Source organism: Ictalurus furcatus, chromosome 28, assembly GCF_023375685.1.
Source record: "Ictalurus furcatus strain D&B chromosome 28, Billie_1.0, whole genome shotgun sequence".
Taxonomy (NCBI): Eukaryota; Metazoa; Chordata; class Actinopteri; order Siluriformes; family Ictaluridae; genus Ictalurus; species Ictalurus furcatus.
Genome location: NC_071282.1, coordinates 16,356,226 through 16,379,364, shown reverse-complemented (window position 1 = coordinate 16,379,364; position 23,139 = coordinate 16,356,226). Strand labels below are relative to the sequence as shown.

General features: G+C 39.1%; 1 protein-coding gene across 1 annotated transcript; it reads left to right on the top strand.

The window, feature by feature from the left end:
* Window positions 1-16,060: 16,060 nt before the first annotated feature.
* thap1 (THAP domain containing, apoptosis associated protein 1) lies at window positions 16,061-21,694 on the top strand. The gene is made up of 3 exons (XM_053618567.1): window positions 16,061-16,263; window positions 17,465-17,660; window positions 18,203-21,694. Exons 1-3 carry the CDS (start codon window positions 16,193-16,195, stop codon window positions 18,668-18,670), a joined length of 735 nt encoding a protein of 244 aa, XP_053474542.1. The 5' UTR covers window positions 16,061-16,192; the 3' UTR covers window positions 18,671-21,694.
* Window positions 21,695-23,139: the final 1,445 nt, after the last annotated feature.

Sequence of the window (23,139 nt, the reverse complement as noted above, 5' to 3'; positions counted from 1 at the left end):
AGATAGATAGATAGATAGATAGACAGACAGACAAGCAGATAGATAGATAGATAGATAGATATACAAGCAGATGGATAGATGGATAGATAGATAGATAGATAGATAGATAGATAGATAGATAGATATACAAGCAGATGGATAGATGGATAGATAGATAGATAAATAGATAGATAGGCACCCTGAGATTGGCTCCAGGCTCACCGTGACTCTGTGTATGATAAGTGGTATGGAAAATGGATAGATGGATGGATGGAGATATATTATATATTATATCTCCATCCATCCATCCATTATAATATACTATATTATACATACATACATATATACACACACACACACACACACACACACACACACACACACACACACTGTACAGTCAGCATGTTAATTTTGGAAGTGACGGAAGGATTGTCTAGAGCTGTTCTAACACACACGTGTGAAGAACAACAAGAACTACCTTGTTTCGCAGACGTTCCCTAACGTTAAAGGTTATATAACTATGAACGGCTAAAAGAAATGATGGCATGTCATTTATTATGTTTATACCTCTGGGTTGGGAGGGTTACTTGAAAAATGTTTTCCCTCACAAATTACAAATAACATAATCCAAGTATCACAATATGAAAGACTTCAAGGTCACATGTGTAAATAAAGTCAAGAGAAAAGCAATATGATCTAAAATACTTTTATTTAGAGCTTAAAACATGTTTTAACACAATTTTTACCTTTTTTTTTTTTTTTTTTTTTTTTTTTACAAAATGTACCTGTAATCTGATTACGTTGTTTTTTGGCGTAACTGTAACAGATTACAGCTACCAGTTTTCTGTATCCTGATTACGTAACGCCGTTACATGTAGTCCGTTACTCTCCAAGCCGGTTTATACAGAATTTATCAGTATATCCTTTTTTTCCCCCCGCAAATTACTTCAGGACAAACTGTTATAGAGAGATGATCGACTTTATTATTTTCCTATAACCGCACACCCTGTTGTCTTTTATTCCATATTTAATATTCATAATAGTTTCAGGATGAAGGGCATGTTAAATACGGAGATGCTGGGAATACAGATTACAGAGCTGAATCCGAGTAAAGGTCACTCGCAGGTCCTTGACCCTGTGCCGAATGGTTCTGATTAGCCGAGTGTGTTTCGCATTAGCGGTGCGAATTTGCCGCAGCTCAAGTTCCACAGTTTGCTTTCTTTCCTTAAGCCTCTCCATTAATAGGAAAAGTGATTATTCTGCCTGGGGGTCACATAATCAGCCCTTCCATCCTCTCCTGTGGACTTGGGTTACAAAGAGAAATACCACCCCGATGTTTCAGGTCAGTGGGATTACGGCGAGAGATTTATTTGATGATGATACGAATCAAACCGGCGTTTGTGTTAACCCCTGGAGGTGTACACTGTGCTCTTAAAGCGTGTGTGTAAGTCACAGATCTTCCTGTCAATGAGAACATACTTTAATTCACAGTCCTGCCCCAAACCAGGACCAATATATAAAATACGTGTGGTTTTCACACTTTTAAAAAGGTCTCGCTGATTGGGCGTGGTGCGAATTTCCAGAAATGAAAAAGTTTACGTGTCTAACACATCGCTCATCACAGTACTAATGAGAAATAATTTCTCGACAAAATGCTAGACTGACAAATGAATCAGGACAAACTATTCATTGTTCTTCTATTCATTTATGAGCAAGAAGCTTGATTTCATGGTAGTTAGCTTGATTTCTCCAAAACAACAACACCAACAACAACAACATGTTATAAACAACCCCTGAGATGATCTAACAAGGAACCCAGATTGCACACGAAACACAGCCGGATTTTGCTCGGTTGCATCAGATGATGTTTGTATAAGGATTATAGGAAAAGGATCGGCACGGCTGCGAGAAGAGAGGCAGAGCAAATGAATGACGGGACAATGAGGACGGCTGCCTGGCGAGGCGACAGCTAAGCCGCTCTAATCTATAATCTGATCCGATCGGTCGCGCTAAAACGCATTAGCCTATCAAAAGCAACCTTGGAAGGATACGCAAGGATAAATCAAGGTCAAAAACACAACTCTTTGTTTCGCTATAAAGACGCTAAATCGGTCTCCACACGGGCGCCGGAGAGACATCAAACGTCTCGTTCAGAAATTTGATTCGGGTAATTAACGCTACGTACAGTATATGCAACAGCGTGCACGACACGACAAGAACATTTCCTCTACAATATTTAAAGCTATAAAAAAAAAAAATACTGGAAAATTTAGCTCAGTAGATAAATGGACAGACGGTCACGTTTGTTTGTCGTTTAATCGGGTTCTCTTCGTCTAGGACTTGGATGAAGATCTGATCACGTTTCGGATCAAATTGATGCAGGAGTACAGAAAATCGTAAAGGGTTCACAATATTTCTAGCACCGCTGTAAACTCCTTGAACTCCAAGGAACTGGGTGCTTCAACGCTTCCTCTCCAAAACACTATAAATGGCTTTTTATTAATCGTTTAGCATAATTTCCATGCAGTTACGGGATAGTTAAAAAAAAAACCAGCTTACACCAGCAAGACCAGTTTTACCAGTAACGTTTTGGGTTTGTCATTTTGTTTGACCAGACCTATACACACACACATACATACATACATACATACACATACATTTTATATATGTATGTATATCTAAGATAAAACAAAGGCTACCAGAGTAAACACACAATACAGTTTTTAAATGATAATGTTATTTATTGAAGAAATAAAGTTATCCAATACCAACTGGGCCTGTGTGAAAATGTATTTGCCCCCCATAGTTACTAATACCCCAAATCTATGAAACTGCATTCATAATGGGGTTCAGCTGGACTACACACAAACCAGGCCCTGTTCAATCACATCCACACTTAAATAGAATTTTTTCCACAGCATGAAGTCGGCTAAAAGGTCTTACGCGGTAACACTCTATGCCACACACTTCAGTCCGCAAGTTGAAACTCAAGCGCGGCTGGATTATGCAGCAAGACAAGACAACGATCCAAAGCACAGGAGTAAGTCCTAGTCCTAGAAGTAAGCGAAAGTCTGATCTCCAGTGATCGGACGCGTTGGTTGTACAAAGTTATTGCTGCTAAAGGTGGCACAACCAGATTTTACGTTTAAGGGGGCAATTAGTTTTTCACACTGGTGATAGGCGTTGGATAACTTTTTTTTGCTTCAAATAAAAAACAACAGCTGTGTGTGTGTGTATGTGTGTACTGTGTGTTTACACGGGTTGCCTTTGTTTTATGTTGTATTTCATTTGAAGATCTAAAACTATTTAGTATGATACACACACACACACACACACACACACACACACACACACATATACATATATACATTATATATATATATATATATATATATATATATATATATATATATATATATATATATATATATATATATATACACACATACATATACACATATATATATACATACATATACACATATATATATACATACATATACACATATACATATATATATATATATATATATATATATATATATATATATATATATATATATATATATATATATAATGACTATTTGACATTAGACAACAATCCAAAACAAAAAAGCAAAAAACAACAGAATAATAATTTAAGAACCAAAAACAGGAAGTCAAAGTTTTGAGCAACAAGTTCTTAGGGAACTTTCCAAAAGGAAGATTGAGACATCTAAGCCATTTTCCCCAAAATTATTACTATTATTTTAACATTATTAATAATTATATTATTATTTTAACATATTTGTTACTTATAATACTTACAATAATACAAAGGAATCTAAAACATGACATGTCCCGGAGTTAAATGAATTACATTTCTGTCATTTTGGTCCTAAGGGGGTGTAAACTTTTCCACTCGAGCGTAAATTCAGTGAGTGAGCGGCATAACTGCCTCACAACCCGACGAACCTGTAGGATCAATTGTATTCGCGTGGATCAAAAGAAAGAGAGTTTTATAAACATTTCTCTTTGTCACTCGTTTGTCGTTTAACAAGCACAGGCTTTGGAAATGTCAAATCAGAAATGAGTCAAGCCCGTCCCGTGGCATTAACACAAAGCCAGATTAGGGGTGGGGTGGTGTACTTACTGCTATTACAGACTGTAACAATGGCTCTACAGCACGCATGCACTCCTCCCACTCATTACCGCACCTGCAGTTAAGCCCAGAAACCCCGCCTTTAGCATTAACAGGTCAGGTGACTTCACGTGCCAGCAGCTGATGTGCAGTTTTGGTTGCTTTTTCTGTTCATCAGTGACAACATTCTTAATTTGAGTGACTGGTTAAAATGATTCAAATGTTTTACTCAATGATTGCTAACGTTAGTATGTTAATACATTTGTCAACACTGCTTTATTACTTAGATGTTTTGCTGTTGATCAGCTGCTAGCCATCTCCAAAAAATGTATACTTGTATAAATAAATAAATAGATAAATAAAGAACTGCGGATGTTTACTGTAAATTACTGCCCATCGTGTACATTTCTGTACATTGTGTGAATTGTCGATTTCAAGGGAATTTTTGACATAAACACCAAGACGAATTCCCAGTACACTTGGTGAATAATAGGTTCTGATTCTGATACTAACTGATTCTGATACTGACTCTGATTCTGCTACAGATTCTGACACTGACTCTGTCTCTGATTCTGACTCTGATTCTGATTCTAATCATGACTGATTCTGATACAGATTCTGACACTGAATCTGATTCTGCTACTGACTCTGATTCAGACATTCAGTACGTTTACATGGACAACAACAATCCGATATTAACCCGATTAAGACGATACTCCGATTAAGAAACTAGCATGTAAACAGCGATTATTGATGACCTTAATCCGATTAAAGTCATCCTCGAAGTAAACACAAATCGAATTCAGACATGTGGAGTATTCCTATTTTAGTCGCATTATGTACGTGTATTACAGACATGTAAACACCTTAATCACACTATTAACGTCGTGTGAGAGTTTTCACCGCATTTTGCGACGGGACACGTACACACACGGCAGCGCTCAACCGTTTTACGGCAAACAAGAGAGCACGGCTGCGTCCCGAACCGCATACTTGCCTACTATAGGCCTGTAGTAGGAGAAATACGTGTATCTCGGCTACTATACCGTAGGTTAGTACGCGGTTTGGGACACAGCCCACGGCTTCAAGCAGTCGTCTATTTGCACGTACAGCACGACAAATAATTAACCGCACTTGAAGCGTTCGTAAAAAATTTTTTATAAAAACACCCAAAACTGTATACGGTACCATAACGAAGAGGAACTGCATGTCGATACGTGAAATTCTGGAGGGACGTCGGACGGCGTGGCGCGGTGACGTAATGCCGTGTGCTGTTAAGCGATCTATGTTCTATAACATGTAAAACGGGTACATGGAAGGAATATTCTAAAAGCGATTCATGTAAACACCTTAATCAGAATATTGTCTTATTCAGAATAAGGTCAATCATTAGATTAAGACTGTCCATGTAAATTCTGATACTGACTCTGACACTGACTCTGACTCTGACTCCGATACTGATTCTGACTCTGATTCTGATACTGATTCTGACTCTGCCATTGACTCTGATTCAGAGTCTAATTCTGACACTGATTACGACACGGACCGATTCTAATACTGATTCTGATGCTAACTCTAATTCTGACCGACACCGACTCTGACACTTATACTGCTTCTGATACTGCTTCTGATACTGCTTCCGATACTGCTTCCGATACTGTTTCTGACTCTAATTTTGGTTCTATGATCTATAGTCTGCAGTTTAGGCATTTCAGTTCTTTATTGTTTACTTCTGCATTGTTCATTTCTGTGCCGTTAGTGTTTCTAACGTTTCATTTTTAGATTGACTCAACTGTAAGCACTGAAATATATACCGTGTTAAACAGGCATGTGTAGTGCGTCTCTGCTCGAGTTCAGCCGATGCAGGAGCTTGGAGTTTTTCAGCAGCACATCTACAAAAGCTGTACGAAGGAATATTTTAGATTGACGATCCGGAACACACTCGGTACTCCAAGTTTGACCAAAAAAAAAAAAAAAAAAAAGATAAATTCGCATCACTAAATATTCAGAGATCTGGATGGTCATCAAGTGTCCACCCACAAGCCGTTCTCTCTGCCAGGACAAATAATGCAGCTTCATATAATACCAGGAATCGTGGCTTTATCATTAAAGAACTGCTATTCCCTTCATTCTAGGCCTAAGAAAACAAAAGTACAAATCAATGCAACAGCGTGCTCCACCAAAACAAACCTCATAAAACACACTCGGCTGTCACAGCTGACCTTTCACCACGTCCAGATTTGTGTGTGACTAATTGCATATTATTGGCTAGTTCCCTGAAAGTTTATCACACTCTTTGACACACAGCTTAAGCGAGACAAGTTCATGTCCCAGTGGCATTAACAGGACAAAGGGCTTTTAAGCATCGACTAAATAAATGCTCTTTAATCGGGACCGCTTTGTAACGCGAGCCCTCGGCGCCCGTGACACCCATCGTCCTCCCAGCTTGTTTTCACAGCATTGATTAAATCAAGTCTCCAGCAATTACATCACGTTTTTAAAGAGGGAGTTTGGCCTTTAGCGGAGCACACGGAGCTTTAATGCAAGCCCAAGCGCCGTGTTGGGTTTACCCAAATATTTTCTCAGTTTCCAAGGGAAACCTTAACTGGACAGAGAGTATGAGAGCACCCAGGCGAATTGAGGACCAATTAACGAGGGATGGGACACGGCCCGTACGGACACGCGGGGTTTAATCGGAGAGAATTAATAGCCGAGGACGCGTCAGCTGTCGAGGTTGTACTGAAGCTGAGTCACGTATAAACACAGGCGTGTTTATGATACCTAACGTTCAGATCGAGAACAACAGAAGAGCCAGAAAGCGTTGATCTGGAGTCGTATAATCCTGTAATGCTTGTTTTTTACCTTGTGTGTATAAAGAAGTCTGTAAGAAGTGTGTGTGTGTGTGTGCGTGTGTGGTTTTGTGTGTGTACGTGTGTGTAACACACCCAGAGAATGACACCCTGGCACAAGCGGACGCTGTTTGACGCGGCCCCTTTCGAAGCCCACGCGCTCCGGCGTGACATCACTGGGAGACTATTTGGCACGTAGGCCGATGCCTGTGCGATGTGTAATGGAAGAAGTCGTCGCCGTGTTGGCCGCAGTACGCAAACGCACATCTGAAAGCTGTTATCAGCTCCAATGACATCAGCCCCTCTTGGCCTGGGCCCGTGCTGATCTCATTTGCCCTGTCCATTCACTCGTTCGCAGTGGGGATGAGCGTGTTCGTGTGTGAACGCGTGCGTGTTTGTGTTTGGCCACTGGGAGGGACGTAAAGCCTAAAACACCTCGCCATTAAGGGCATCATTTCAGAATAACCTGTCATTACAGAATAAAGACAGCATCACTATTGTTATTACCAGTCTTGTTTAAATGCCTCGACTTCAGTCTATTATGGATAAGGAACTGAGCAAAACCATTTCTGCCCTGAAAGATGCGTTTGAAAAGAGGAACTCGATGTCGCCTTCATGAGCTTGCCCACAGGCGCAGGCTGACACGCTGATTTATGGCACTTCGACTACAGAGCGTCAAAAAAAAAAAAAAAAAAAAAGAGAGAGAGAGAGAGAGAGGAAAAAAAAAAAAAGGAAACGGGATTAACAAAGCAGGATTTATGGAGCGGAAATTTAGAAGGAAACTAGAGATGAGATAAAAACACAAAGGGATACTCAATTCTTCCAGAAATCTGCATGAAAAATCTTCATTTTTAAATGTGCTGATTAGTCACAGTGGCATCGAAAGTCCGGTATGCAAACGCTTCACAGATGACATGGGGGGTGAGGGGGTGGGGGGCAAAGATGAAATATACAAGCCGTCAAAATGAGCAAAACGTGCATCTCTGGTTAGTGCCTTGGAGGTCATTTGAAAGCGCTTTTAAAGGAAAAAAAGAAAAGAATTAAGCCTGTAGATCTAAAAAATTGAAATATATATATATATATATAATATATAAATTTTTCCTAGAAGTTAAAAAAACTATATATATAAGTTCTTTTAACTTCTAGGAAAAAAAAATTACTTAAAAATGAAACTGGGGCTGAGGAACAGTGTAAGAAACAGAACAAAAATAGCTTTTGCGTCCAGTCAGCGACTTGTTAACGTAACGCTGGACGCCTTTTTCTCCGAATAGCGCAAAACATTTACTGCTACAACTCCAACGGTCATTCTTTCCCAACAACAACATGTTTACTCTCTTTTCTTAAAACTCGGCAATTTGCCAAGGAATACATTTTTATTTATTTATTAATAAAAGTCATCATTTTAACCTATTTATAGTTCTATTTAATGTTGTGGAACGTCCACGGAACAAGTGATCTCGACCATATCACCAAGCGTACGTTTTCCTTTGTTAAATAGAAACATTTCTTTAGAAGTCGCTGTGAATGAGTTGTTACTATAGAAACGATAACGAACTACTACAATTAATATTCATACTCATACATGAATACATCAAAGCTGCTGTTATAGAAAATCACCCAGCACGTTCTGACCAATCAGAATCAAGAACGATAACTATTTACACGGATCATCCTGTTTAGAAAGTTTACACCCCCCTGGATCTTAATGTATCGTGTTGCCTTCTTGAGCATCAGTGAATGTTTGCACCTTTTGTAATAGTCGTGTACGAGTCCTTCAGTTGTCGACATCATATGGTCGCTGTTGGAAAGGGGTCAGATATGTATAAGATGCTGGAAAAGTAAAGAATGTGCAGGACCTGGAGGATTTTTCTGAAGAACAGTGGGCAGTTTAACTGCTCAGGACAAACAAGGGCCTCATGAAGAACTCTCACAGAACATAAACACAGTCGCTGATCATCCAGGTAACGACACACGGGATTAAGAATCGAGCGTGTGTGAACTTTTGAACTGGTTCATCTGCGTAAATTCAGTTATTATTGTGTCTAGTGGACTATATGTAAACATCTGTTATGTGACTAAATAAACAATAAAATGCAATTTTTATGATCCCTCTCAATTTTTTTGTTATAATTGTTAACGTTTTGCAGATTCTGCAAGGGGTATGCAAACTTATGACCTCTCAACTGTAAATCGTGACACCAGCATCATATTATGTTAAATCATATCTCACATCACCACATCGCCCGGCTCTAGGCTGTGTTACAATGGTAACAGGTTGGGAATTGTTTGCTCTTAGCGTGAAAGAGAGTAAATTGCCCGTATCAGAGTAATTCAGGTATCGCAACGTATATTTTCCGCTGCATGATAACACACAACGTCGTACCAAACAAGAGCAGGCAAAGCCATGACGAGCGCACTCTGTCATTACGAGCCGGATCGTGGAGTGACGTGCGTCTGTCAGGGCCGCAAAGAAAAGGGCCGAATGGACAGGGAAAAAAAAGACAGAAGAGCAGAGAGCTAGTCATTACGGTTTTTCCTGCGAGTATAGCGTGTGTTAGCGTTAGCATCTGCTCCAGACCAGTCATCAGCCTTATAGCAGCCTATACTGTAGATTGCACAAGCACACATACTCGCATGTCACGAGCCACTTAAACAAGTGCTCTGCAAACAACATCACTTAAATAAATAAATAAATAAATAAATAAATAAATAAATTTTACAGCATTCATACTGCGGTTATTGTTTATAGTAATAGCACGATGTACAGCACATTTAAATAGAGTGCAAAACTATTATATATACAAATATACATCTTAAATTTAAAACAGCGGAAAGTCCTAGCAAAAGGATCGAATAAATGTGTTTATTAAAACAATTATTTCATTTCAGGAGCTAGTGAGTTAGCTAGCTAGCTAGTCAGTCACTAGCTATTATTAATACGCTTGTTCTAATGCATTATCGTTTCTGTAGTTAAACTAACTGTGCGTAACGTGTGTGACGTTTTCTGCAAGGGGATGTTTATTTACGATTACGGAAGGAGTCTCCAGTGTCGGCGTTTTGTAACGCTTAGACGTAAAGCTCGAACTTTAGCTTTTCCGATACTGGGGGGGAAAAAAATTCAGGATGAAGAAGACGTTTACGCTTTCCAGTTTCTCAAGAACATGACAAGCTGTGTTGTTGTTGTTTGGCTTTATTAACTTAAAAAGTATAGAGGCTGGTTGTCATGTAATATCGGACTAGAAACTATATATCGTTTCTAAATATTGTACAGATATCGGTGTTGCAATATCTAGACGGTATATAAGTTCTTTTGATACAGTGTAATGTCAGTACTGTAAATATTTTTGCTGCTGTATCGAACTGTAAAACACATTTAAGGATCATACAGCTTTGAACACAGCATTTTTATTATTTTTTTTGTACAAATTACAGAAATTCTTTAGCGCATACTTGGAAGCACATGGAGCGCCTAACTGAATTAAGCAAGTTTTCAAAATTTCTCACTATACACAAAGCCTCGGTGGTGCAGGAGGAAGCCAAGAATTGTGTAAAGGAAGTGCTCATTACGGCATTTCTATGCCCACCAGCAGTGGTTTGGAACACACCCAGCGTGGCACCGAATCTCAGCCTGAGTCAGCCTTATTACTGCGTAATCTATCACTGATCATTTCAAATCGCATGTGGGTAATACTGTTATGAGCAATGTTACAGCCGTTATGCTAAAACACACACGCACAAAACAAATGACGGGCCTCTCTTGAGAGTCTTCACTTGAATACTCACTCATTCACCTTATAGGAAGTGAAAGTTTTGGCTCTGTAGGCAAACACTAGTGCCAAGAATTTAGGGGGCATTCATGTTGCGTTTTCATTTTACATTTACTCATCTGACAAACGGTTTATGAAGATACTTTTATTACACGCTTCGTGGGGTTTTTCCTTTGACATGTTTATTACTGTAGCTAAAATAAAGTTAAAACCCCTAAACCCTGACCTCAGTAACCTGAAGTTGTTTTCAAAGACTTTTCTTCATGGGGTCAAGTCAAATATTCTCACAAGGCTAAAAGATTTTTTGTGTATTCCCATGATCCGTCACCGTTACTATTACTATTATATTATATAATTATGTCATTATTTACGAGTATTTTTATACATTATTTTTTATTACTATCTTACGCCATTATTACTATTATAATGATGTCATTATAACAACATATGTCATCAACTATGTCACCATTGTTACCGTTAACATTAGTATTGCTATAGTGTCATTATACGTCATTATTACTATTACTACTACGTCATTACTGTCATTATTATAATACTTAATTATTATTTATCATTATTACTATTACTACTGACAGTACTGTCATTATTATAATAATGATAATAATGATATAGTAGTATTAACAATATTACAATATGACATAATAGTAATTTTAATATAATGACAGTAATGACATAGTAGTAATAGTAATAATGATGTATAATAATAATTGCAATTAATGCTAACCATGACAGTAGTAATAGTAATGTATAATAATAATAATAATTAATTATTAATTATACATCATTATTGCTATTACCGCTGTCATTACTGTCATTATTACAATTTCTATTATGTCATATTACTACATGTCATTACTGTTATTATTACTATTACTACTATGTCATTACTGTCATTATTACACTTACTAATATTATAAGGAGTCATATCATGATTAACATTTTAAACGTTAATTGTGTTGTTTATTGGTCGTAAGAGAATAGGTTAACATTCAACGTTTAACGTTCAAAAAACGCATCATTTGTCAAATACTGTACATTATTGAAGTGCCTCTATTCCCAAGCTGCCTAAAACTCCAAAGCCCCTCCTTCTAAAAAGCCCAACGTGCTCTGATTGGCCAGCTGACTCGTTGCGTTGTGATTGGCCAAAAGCCTTGCGCCTTTCTACAGCAATTCAGAGCTCCTAATCAACATGTCGTCTTTTTTACCGTATCAGTTCGAGCCCGATTCAGAAAATGCGGGAGCAAGTTTGCAAACACGGCACGAGCAGAACGTTTCACAGTGAAAAGTTTTTCGTTTGTAACTCTCTCACCTTTCAGACACGATGTAAATTCCGACGCCCCGCCGGCGGGGCGAACTATGCTGGACACAGCTTCTGTGTGTATATAGGCACTCATGTGATATACCTTTGGAAAGCTAGGATTGTTGTGATTGGATTGATATAAACCGTTTCAAGATCCAATCACAACAGCAGCTACAGTCAACATCTCGGATCAGACCACCAACATACAAACAAACACTTTAAAAAAAACTGAGGCAACTTAGCAAACGTTAGCTAGCAGGTCAGCAGGTTCAGGAAGCTGTCCTCCATAAAATGCGCTGTGCACAAGCAAACGTTCGGGTTGTACTGCTCAGGAACCGCGTCATGAAGATTAGAATAAAGAATTTATAATATAGAAATGTCGACCTTCTGAAAAGTATGTTAATTTATGAACTCGATACTTGGTCACGTGTCCTTTCGCACGAATTACTGCATCAATGCGGCGTGGCATGGAGGCAATCAGCCTGTAGCACTGCTGAGGTGTTATGGAAGATGAATGTTAATATTAATAATGAATGTTAATAGTTTATTATCATCATCATCATCATCATTATTATTATTATTACTACAAGTTCAAGTTTTTCTGTTGATTTTGAATGATGTTTTGGAGGGCTGTCTTGTTCCAGGATACACACACATTTCGTTATTAACTCATTTTATTTTGTGTAGATAAACTGTAAATAAAATACAGGTACATTTCCTTTTTTTTCCTTCAACAGAGATGAAAATTGTTGCACGTTGAAATTACCTTAAGGACAAGGTTTATCTCAAGATAATGTGATTATAATAGGATAAACATTGCTAAAAGGTCATCATGATATCAGAAAACCACAGACTCATGTATGCCTTTCAGGTCGACCTTTACGTGTTCTACTGTAAATGTAAATGAGCATCAAACCTCACCAATACCGTCTGATAACGCAACCTCACGGCAGGTTTTCACCTTCTCACACCCTCACACCATCTTTTCTGAGAAACGCTCCAAGTTTGAGTGCTGTGTGTGTGCCTCCACATAAACACAGCTAATTATCAGCCTTTCCCTCTGACAGTAACGGGGTCTGTTTGATGCCGTTATCGGCGGTAATTCCTGGTGTAGGTGGGTATTACTGTAATTAAGTGTCAATAGAGACATGCAAATTAATATGTGATAAACCGAAATAGCACTGGCAAGCTGCTAATCTTCCCCCATTTCCACCCAGTCGCATCAAATCGCACGGATTTAGAGATTTTCGACATTTTTAGTTCAGATGGGAACAATTATCGCGGAGGATTTCGAGAATCTCAGAGTGAAATAGGTCACGCCGGAAGGAGCATTCAGCTTTCTCTCTCTGCCTCTCTCTGTCTTTCTGGACAAACTCATGGCAGCCTTCTTGCTGTGATCTGATCCTACGTCGTAAGACATTTCAGGACCGGGTTCCAAGACGACTTCTGTTCAAGCATCACATACAACATAGCGAGGACAGTCTGTATCACCCATAATGCACCGAGAACGCTCAGTATGTTCATTCCTCATATGTTCAATTTTACATATTAAAATATATTAAGCTTCCTGTATGTTCCTTCAGTCAGGTTTTCCTTAAATTGATTCGAATAAGAGCTCTGAGTGTCACGTTATTTAACGTGTACGTACACAGGGCCTTCAGAAGGCATTCGTAACACTTTATTGAAACGATTTTTGGATTTCGGAACATTTAGAACACTTTGTTTGTTTGAAACGTGTCCAACATTGGGCCTTCGTGACATGTTCATAACACTCCATTTGAAAAGATTCAAAACTGGGCCCTCTGTATACTGTACATTCATAACACTTTATCTAAAGAATTCAAAAAGGCAATGGGCCTTTCACGTACAAAACATTTTATGTGCCTACGTTTGGTCTTCATAACACATTCATAACACATAATTTGAAGCATAGCTAAATTAAGCCTTCATTATAGAGTCACATTCAGTGTATTTAATGAATACCTATATTGGGGTTTATGACACATTTATAACACTTTATTTAAAGGCTGCCTACATTAGGCATTTATAACACATTCATAACACTTTTTTTTTCAAGGGTACCTACTTTAGGCCGTCATAACATTCATAACACATCACTTGAAGCATATCTAAATTAGGCCTTCATTATAGATTCACATCATCCAATGTATTTAATGAATACCTATATTGGGCCTTTATAACACATTCATAACACTTTAATTTAAGTATGCCTACTTTAGGCCTTCATAACACATTATTTAAAGAGTACCTACCTACTTTGTATCTTAGAATTTTATTTAAAGGGTGCCTACTTAAAGGGGCTGTCATAACACATTCAGAAAATATTAATAAAGGGAGCATACATTGGTGCTGTTAATAAAGACAGACTAATATTTTGAAAGATGAAGATCTAAAAATACACTGTCTACTACTACTACTACTACTACTACTAATAATAATAATAATAATAATAATAATAATAATAATAATAATAATTGAGGCAGTGCTGTTATTGTAAGATCAATTTAAGCATCCTTCAAATTATTCCAGAAAGTCTAAAATTGTGTTATATTTATTTGTGCTATACTGCCACCTAGTGGTCTAAAAAAGAAGTGTTTTTTTTCTTTTTCTGTGCTTTAGAAATGCGACACATGTTTTTGCAGCTCCGTCTGGCTCACCTGTCACTTAAAGCATGTAAACGGTCATTTACATCAGCTGGCAAAATCATTTTCCCCAAAAGCAAAACAAGAGTGAATATGTAATTATGTGCAATAGAGCAAAGAAAAACAAAACAAAACAAAACAAAACAATGAGCACAGCTAAAAAGAAAAGTCCCTCATGCCATAAAGATCTTTATCAACAGGTGTCAACTTTCATTGAACTTCACAACTTCAATGAAACTACAAATACTCTGCAACTTTACACGTAGCATTATCTTCTGTGATGTATACAATCATCCATGTACCACTCTATCACTACTTGCACTATTATGTCATATGCAATGAATGCTATCTGAAGGTGCATGTTACTGAACCACATGAATTTCCTTATCTCTTAACTCTATATTCTGAAATCATATGACAATAAAGATTGAATGATTTATATATATATATATATATATACAGTATATATAAATGCACAAGATTAAAGAAGACATTATAACCTCTACATCTGTCATCTATGCATCACATTTTTAGTGACATGAGACTCAGCCTACCTGTCCTGCAGTTCAGTTCAGCACATACAAGCCTAATGAAGTTGCATTGAATTTCTTTCTCTTAACACACTCAGGATCTCCATTAGTAGCAGTCTGGTGTGCTGTTTACACCTGTCAATAAACATAAGTACCTTCTAGCTGTCACATGTATCTCTAGTACACTACATTTCCTGTTTAGTTCTGTATCTCATCTTCCTGTTTACACCACAATCACAACCCACTAAGCCACAATGGCTCATGCAGAGGCGAGAAAAAATTGTCTAGGAATTTAGGCACTATAAGTTCTTTCAAATGCATGACTAATGCAGCATGTGAATCTTTAGTGTTGATTATGGGTGCATTGCTCATCATTGTGGAAATACCTGCAATGATTACACACACACACACACACACACACACACACACACAATGTTTAGAGCTTGAGAACATTGTACATTATATTTTAGAGATGAAACACCTCAATATTTAAGGTATGAAGCAGATGTTCACTTTTATATTTACTTTATTTAACTGCGATTTAATTACATTTTACATTCATTCAGTCTATTTATATCAAACCTAATATATATTCATAGTGAATATATTTATATTTCAAACTAATTATGTCTAAATAATTGTCAGAAGAAACTACGCAAGAACACAGAAGTGAGTCGCATGAAAAGGAAGAACGCACCAATCAAATCCGAGATGCGCTGTCACGTGACTAAACGCGGCCATCTCCGCCATCTTGGAGCCTGGCAAAAAAAAACACCGCCACTGCCGTAACCTGCGCATGCGCACAGTTTTCACGCATGCGTACTAAAACGGTACAGGGAGCAACAGCTCTGTTATGAGAGAGGACGGATAGAAGCAAGCTATTTTTTAAAAAATAATTTTAAAAAAGAGGACTATATTCAACTCGTTTGACAGCGCTGATATTTCGGTTGCGACTTCAAAACAATGGTGCAGTCTTGTTCGGCGTACGGATGTAAAAACAGATATCATAAAGATAAGGACATTTCGTTTCACAAGTAAGTGGGACTTCACGAGCTCACCGTCAGAGAGTCGATGCTTCTCGTTTTTCATTTCAGGTATAAAGAAGGAAGAGAAGAAAAGAAAGAAAGTGGACAGCAGACCTCCCGGAGCTGGAAACTCTGTACATCTTGTCCTTTCCTTGTGAATGTGTGACGTGTGCTGGCTCACGCATCACTTTTTCATTATTTCGAGTTCGGGTTAAATCTCATTCCTCCGTGCCAAGTGCACTAGGTGCCCTATGGTGTTTAATAAACGCACTACCTAGTGCACTCTGTGTCCAGGTGGGAGCCATTTGGGATTCAGCCAAGACATCTTTTAATTCTGGCGACGCTTCTACTGTGTGTCCCTGTGACTCTCCTTGTCCCTGTGGCTTTCCTCCAGGTTCTCCAGTTTTCTTCCACCTCTCCAAAAACATGCCAGAAGCTGGATTGGTGACTTTAAACTGTCCCTAGGTGACCATAAATTGCACCTATGTGACTCTAAACTGTCCCTAGGTGACTGTAAATTGCACCTATGTGACTCTAAACTGCCCGTGGGTGACTCTAAACTGCCCCAGGGTGACTCTAAACTGCCCCAGGGTGACTCTAAACTGCCCCAAGGGTTTTTCCCAGTCTATTCTGACTAGGATAAAGTGTTTACTCACATCACCTAGTAATCAATTCAGGACCACTTTGACAACTGATGACACTTTTTCCACATCTGAGCTCTGAGTATCAGAAGATACTGATCCTGATCTGCGGTGGTCCTCTTCATAACCAAGCTGTGAGCATCCGTCTCCAAATTATGTCAGACATCCCAGGTGTGATGTCATGTTTGAGCACGAGTCGATCCAGAGCCTATCCCCGGGAACGCTGGACGTGAGGTGGGAATACACCCTGGATGGGACACCAGTTCATCACATGGCATCGCACACACACACTCATAAATTCCCTTGGGGCAATTTAGTGAGGCCAAGCCAACTACTTTCATTTTGTGATATCGACGGAAACCGGAGGACCCAGAGCAATCCCACACAGACCTCGGAAAACGTGAACCTTCCCTCAAGCAGGTTCAGGATGGTAGTGAGGACACTGGTGCTGTGAGGCGATAACGTTACCTGCTGTAAAATACACTGAATCAAAATCTGATAAATGTTAGGAGTTTCAGGCTCCAATCAGTGAATTTCCTTTTTTTTTTTTCTTCTCTCTCTTCTTGTAGATTCCCTCTGGCGAGACCCGACCTCTGCAGGAAATGGGTGGTGGCGATGAAGAGGCGCAATTTCAAACCGACGAAATACAGCAACATCTGCTCACAGCACTTTACCAAAGACTGCTTCAAACGGGAATGCAACAACCGGGTGCTGAAGGAAAACGCAGTGCCTTCACTGTTTCATTTCAATAAGCTACAAATGAAGGTACAGGCCATCCCGATCACCATCATATCAGTAATTAATGAATAAAAAAATCCAGGACTCTACTCACTTGGTGCTCTGATTGGTCAGGAGGAGATTCATTTTCTATAACAGCAGCTCTGACAGTAGTTCCGGCCTCGAGGCGAATCACAGGTTTATATTAATGCGCCCGCTCTAATACGTAGATATCTGTTTAGTCCTCTTTAGTTTAGAGGACGTGGCGTCCGTGGTGTCCAAAAAGAATTTCGATTCGTCTGACCACAGAACAGTTTTCCACTTCGCCTCAGTCCATTTTAAATGAGCTTTGGCCTAGAGAAGACGACAGCGTTTCTGGATCATGTTCACGTACGGCTCATTCTTGAGATTTTTGGCGTTCCTTTGAGGTTTAGATAAGTTGTAAAATCGAGAGATGGTTTATTAAAAGGAGAGAAAAAACATGGGTGCGAAAACTTTTGCACTCAGTTGTGTATATACAGTCAGTGAGGGTTCAAAGTGTGCCCAGTATAAAGAATAATAATAATAATAATAATTCTGTCATCTTGCAGGCTGAATCTCTAGAGCAAGCCATCACTCCGGAGCTGAGCTTCTCCTTGCCTTCACCGAGCACACACACACCGCAACCCGACGTCCTGCAAACCCCACACCCCCGACCCTCCTCTCCGACCTCCGTCTCCATACCGTCTCCGTCGCCGTCTCCGTCCGCCCCTCTGAAAGAGGAGGACCCTCTGAGAGCGAGCGCCTTCGTCTCCTGCGACCACAACTACACGCTGGACGACATGGTGCAGCAGAAGAAGCGGATGGAGCAGCTGGTGGAGCAGCTGAACAAACTGCGCAGGAAGCTGAAGACGCTGCGGCAGAAGTGCAGGAGGCAGGAGAGGCAGCTGGAGCGCTTCCGAGCCATGGAGGAGATCTCCACGAGCGGGAACGACCTGGAGCTCGGACAGAACTACGTCATCCTGCCCAGAGAACTCCTCACCACACTTAAAGGCATTCACACCGTCGAGGGTTTGTGAGACTTGCAGGATTGTGCAAGGATGCACGCGGGCGTGTTTGGGATATTTTCATCAGCTTTGTGTTAAGGACATTAATCGAGTACACGTTTAACAATCCAGTAATCAAAGGCAGATTTTTACCATAACGACCAGGTCTTTATTATGTTTGTTTTATTATGGTTTATGTTATTAACATGATTTTATGTTTGCATTTTTTTTTAAATATCTGATTCTATGTTCATATTTGTCAGAATGGAAAACAGCTGTCGTTATAGTGTACTGTTCTGCTTGACCTCCTTGCATGTAATGCAAGAGTAGTGACTTTATTTGCCTTAGCAGACCTGTAAACCTTCACGCACGTTGCGTACGAGCTCCAGATTTTAACGTCAGAGTACGTGTTATCGCTCTACGAGAAGCTCCGCCCACTTCCCCTAATCTCACAGTAGTAACGTTTGGCACGTGCTCTCGTCTTGTCCCGACTCGATTATTAAAAAATTTTTGCCCTGTTTGCTTTCTATGACGGTAAAAGGAGAATGTTTTGAGGCCGTCCCGCGCCTCGTGCCCCGAGTCCCCTGGGATAGGCTCCAGGCTCCCCGTTACCATGTGTAGGTTTTCTCTCATGTCTAAGCGGTTTGTAAAAGGACTGTGTGTTATCCTTCATTAGTCCTTAATTATCGCAAGTAATCGCAAGTCTGTGTTAAGATTTTAATTGTGCGGGGAAAAATCTGTTGCACTTTATCTTCAAATCAGATCTGGAATCATATCTCATCATATTTTCTTTTTTTTTTTTCTTAAATAATATTTTTCTTTAAATTTTGCTTTATTTCTTGGATTTGGTGTCACCATGTTCCAATATATATCCACGTTTTAATTTCTAAAATTCTGTATAATATATGTGTATATATATTTTTTCTATTCATACATTTTTTTTTCTATTCATACAGATTTTTCAAAAACCACCGAGGGCGCTCACGTGTCGTATGAAAAACGCAGCAGTGTTCGAGTCTCTATCTCTATCATTTTTCGCCCCCCCCCCTCAACCCACTGCTTAACTCTGCATCGTACATTTTCAAATAAAAGAAAGTCCCATAGTTTTGTTGGAGCGCTGTCCAAATTTTCCTATAAACAACCCCTTCCTTTCCGTCTCGACGTCTCGTACTCGACTACAGAATTACTCGACCTGTCTGTCTGCTTCGCTTTGTGTTGTTTATAAATACCATGCTGCTTCCTTTATATAATATATAATGTTACGTGCTGAATTTAAATAGGCCGTAGTGCTGGATTGTTCGTATATTTTCCTCAAAACATTCACCTTTTTTTTTTTTTTTTTTTTACTTTTTTTTTTGCGCAGTTTCAGTTTAACTTTAACAGTTTGTGCACATACAACACAATATGGACCTCGTGTACTAACCTCTGTTGAGTTTAAATATCTGATTTGGAGTGAAATGAGGCGTGGTTAAAGGAGCGGTTTGTCATTTTTGAAACGTTTCTAGACCTGTAATAATTTTATCATCGTAAAGACACCATAGGAAAAACTATTATCTGTAATATTATTACCGTTTAATCATTTTGAATGTTTGGTTTGTTTCAAGCTTATGTTTTACGGTTTGTTTTTCCGGCCCTGAAAATAGGTTAGCGTGACGGCTGATGAATTTAGCTGAAATATTAAGGGTTTTTCCCATAAAAGGCGACTCATAAGGCATTCGAGAGACGCGTGATGCGGTTGGACGGACGGACGGAAAAACTTGACGCGTTTGCCGTTCTCCGTCTAGGCAGGAGATGGCGCTAAAATGTTACAAATAGGTCCTTTTAAAATGATGTGCAATCCTGATGGAGTGTGATAAATATGATTTTCTCATCCGGTTTTTTTTTTTTTTTTGTCCTGAAATATAATACTTGGCCTTCAGCTGTACGTTGATATCACATATGCTGGAAAATGCTTAAAGATTCCACGAAAATGCTGATATTTGTGCTGAGTCCTGATTTATACAAATGTATACAGGTGATTCTTTCTCTTTCCTTATTATGTCGTTTGTATAAAGGTGGACTGTAAGTGCGATATGCTCACCGGAGAACTTTCTGGCTCATATGAACACACATCATGAGGTTTTTTTTTTTTTTTTTTCTCCTCCCAGGAACAGATGATTCAGAAACAAATCCGCCGTTCTCTGAACAAACTGCAACACGTTGCAATACGTTTCCAAGGGCTTTACCTGTCCGGGATTATTTTACAGTTAATCGTTTATGGTTATTGTTACTTAATAATGTTAAACTGAATCAAAGCCATATACACATATACTTGATCTTTGGGTTAGGAGATGTCGTTCGAATCACTGCTGCCTTCTCTACAGTCTCTGTGCAATCTCTTGTGTGGACTGACTCAATACAACGTTACTTAAGATTCATTCTGTGTGCGTATCTTCGTGTTTTTCCTCCTTTTATGGGAAGGTGGGGAAGATAAAGAACATCTTAAAAGAACAGTTTAGTGAAAAGTATTTGTCTGGTATTATAGTGTTGAACTCAGGCAAAATTCTTTCTGTAAACACACTACTATATGTTCAAAACTCTGTGGACACCTGTCCATCACGCCCATATGCGGTTCTTCCCCATATTGCTGCCACACAGTTGTATAGGATGTGTTTATATACTGTTGTATTACAATTTCCCTTCACTGGAACTAAGAGGCCCAAACCTGTTCCAGCATGACCATGCCCCTGTGCATAAAGCCAGTTCCATGAAGACACGGTTTGCTGACGCTGGAGTGGAAGAACCTGCTTCGAGTGACCTGCACAGAGCCCTGACCGCAACCCTACTGAACACCTTTGGGATGAACTGGAACGCCGACTGCACCCCGGATCTTCTCGCCCAACGTCACTAATGCTCTTGTGGCCGAATGAACACAAATCCCCACAGCCACGATCCAAAATCTAGTAGAAAGCCTTCCCAGAAGAGTGGAGCATATTATGACAGGAAAGGGAGAATAAACCTGGAATGGGATGTTCAACAAACACATGTCCTTGCTGGAAAAAAAAAACAATATAAACCCTCATAGAATCTGTAATGGCTTTAATGGTTATAATGGGAACCGTATTGGTTTTGAAGGAAACTGTAATGTCGTTGTGGGTCTCTACTGGTAATTTGTTGCCTTCTATTGGGGGCATGTTATGTCTAGTGGATACCATTAAGGACCACTAATGGTAATGGTTTTAATAGTTAGTTGATGGTTTGAAATGGTATTTATATATATACATATATATAATTTATTATTATTATTATTATTTTCCAACAACTAAAGCTGAAGCAGTGTTAAAAACAAGCCGATTAACTGAAGGGGAAAGGGCGCTTTTTATGTGTAAGACATTACTATCGGTTGCTATCGATTTGTGGCGTCTTTATATAAGGAATTTGGGTCTGCTGGAAAAAAAAATACAATAGAAACCATCACAGAAATTCTAATGGTTTCTACTACAAGTACCATCAACAGTTATCCATTAAGACCATTACCAAATGGTTTGCATTATGTAGTAGGTAGTAGGACGTATTAAGGACTAGACATAACATGCCACCAGTAGAAGGCAAAAATTACCAGTAGAGACCCACGGGGAACATTACAGCTTCCATTACAACCAATACAATTCCCATTAAAACCATTACAAATTCTATGAGGGTTTCCGATGGTTCTTTTTTGTTGTTGTTTGTTTGTTTGTTTTTCAGCAGGGAACATCAGCCACTGAAAATGTCTTGGTTAATCGACGGTGGAAAATTTTGCTTTGATTCTTTTTTTTTTTTTTGTCGAACTAATGCTAAAGAGTGTTTCATAAGGTGACTCTTCTCCCACTTTTCATCATTCAGCTCTCTGTCAGGACTTTTTAGTTCAAAGCACCAGCACAAAACCTACTGCTAACAAAAGAGAGGTTCACAACATGTGCAAGTGTGTGTGTGTGTGTGTGTGTGTGTGTGTGTGTGTGTGTCTCAGTTGATGAATGCTTTGTCTTCCCTTCACTGAAGAACAGTTCATGTTCAGACCGGCCTGGTTATGAATGATACGTCCTTTTCTACCCATCCAAGTTTAAAAAAAAATTGAACTCTCTGTATCATGTACTTACAAAATATATTTCAGGAGATTACAATCTGTTTGTACTTTTATAGAAGCTATATTGCGTTAGTAATGATAAAATAGGCATGGCCTCTCTGTCTGAGATCAAAATAAAACACTGCAACACACACACACACACACACCTATACACCCGATTGATGGGTTTTATGGACAATCCGCTCATCTCCTTCCTGTCACAGAGACACATGTTCCTTTTGTCATTCTTCATTCTTTCCTCTCCACCACTGTCCCTCGAAGACACTCTGTCCTTTTCCTCTCACACGCTCTCTCTCTGCCTTCCATTTCCCCTGATCTCATCCGTCTCAAACTTCATACCACCCCTCTACTCTCCCCAGTCTCCTGTCATCTTCCTCCTCCTTCTCTTCCTCCTCCT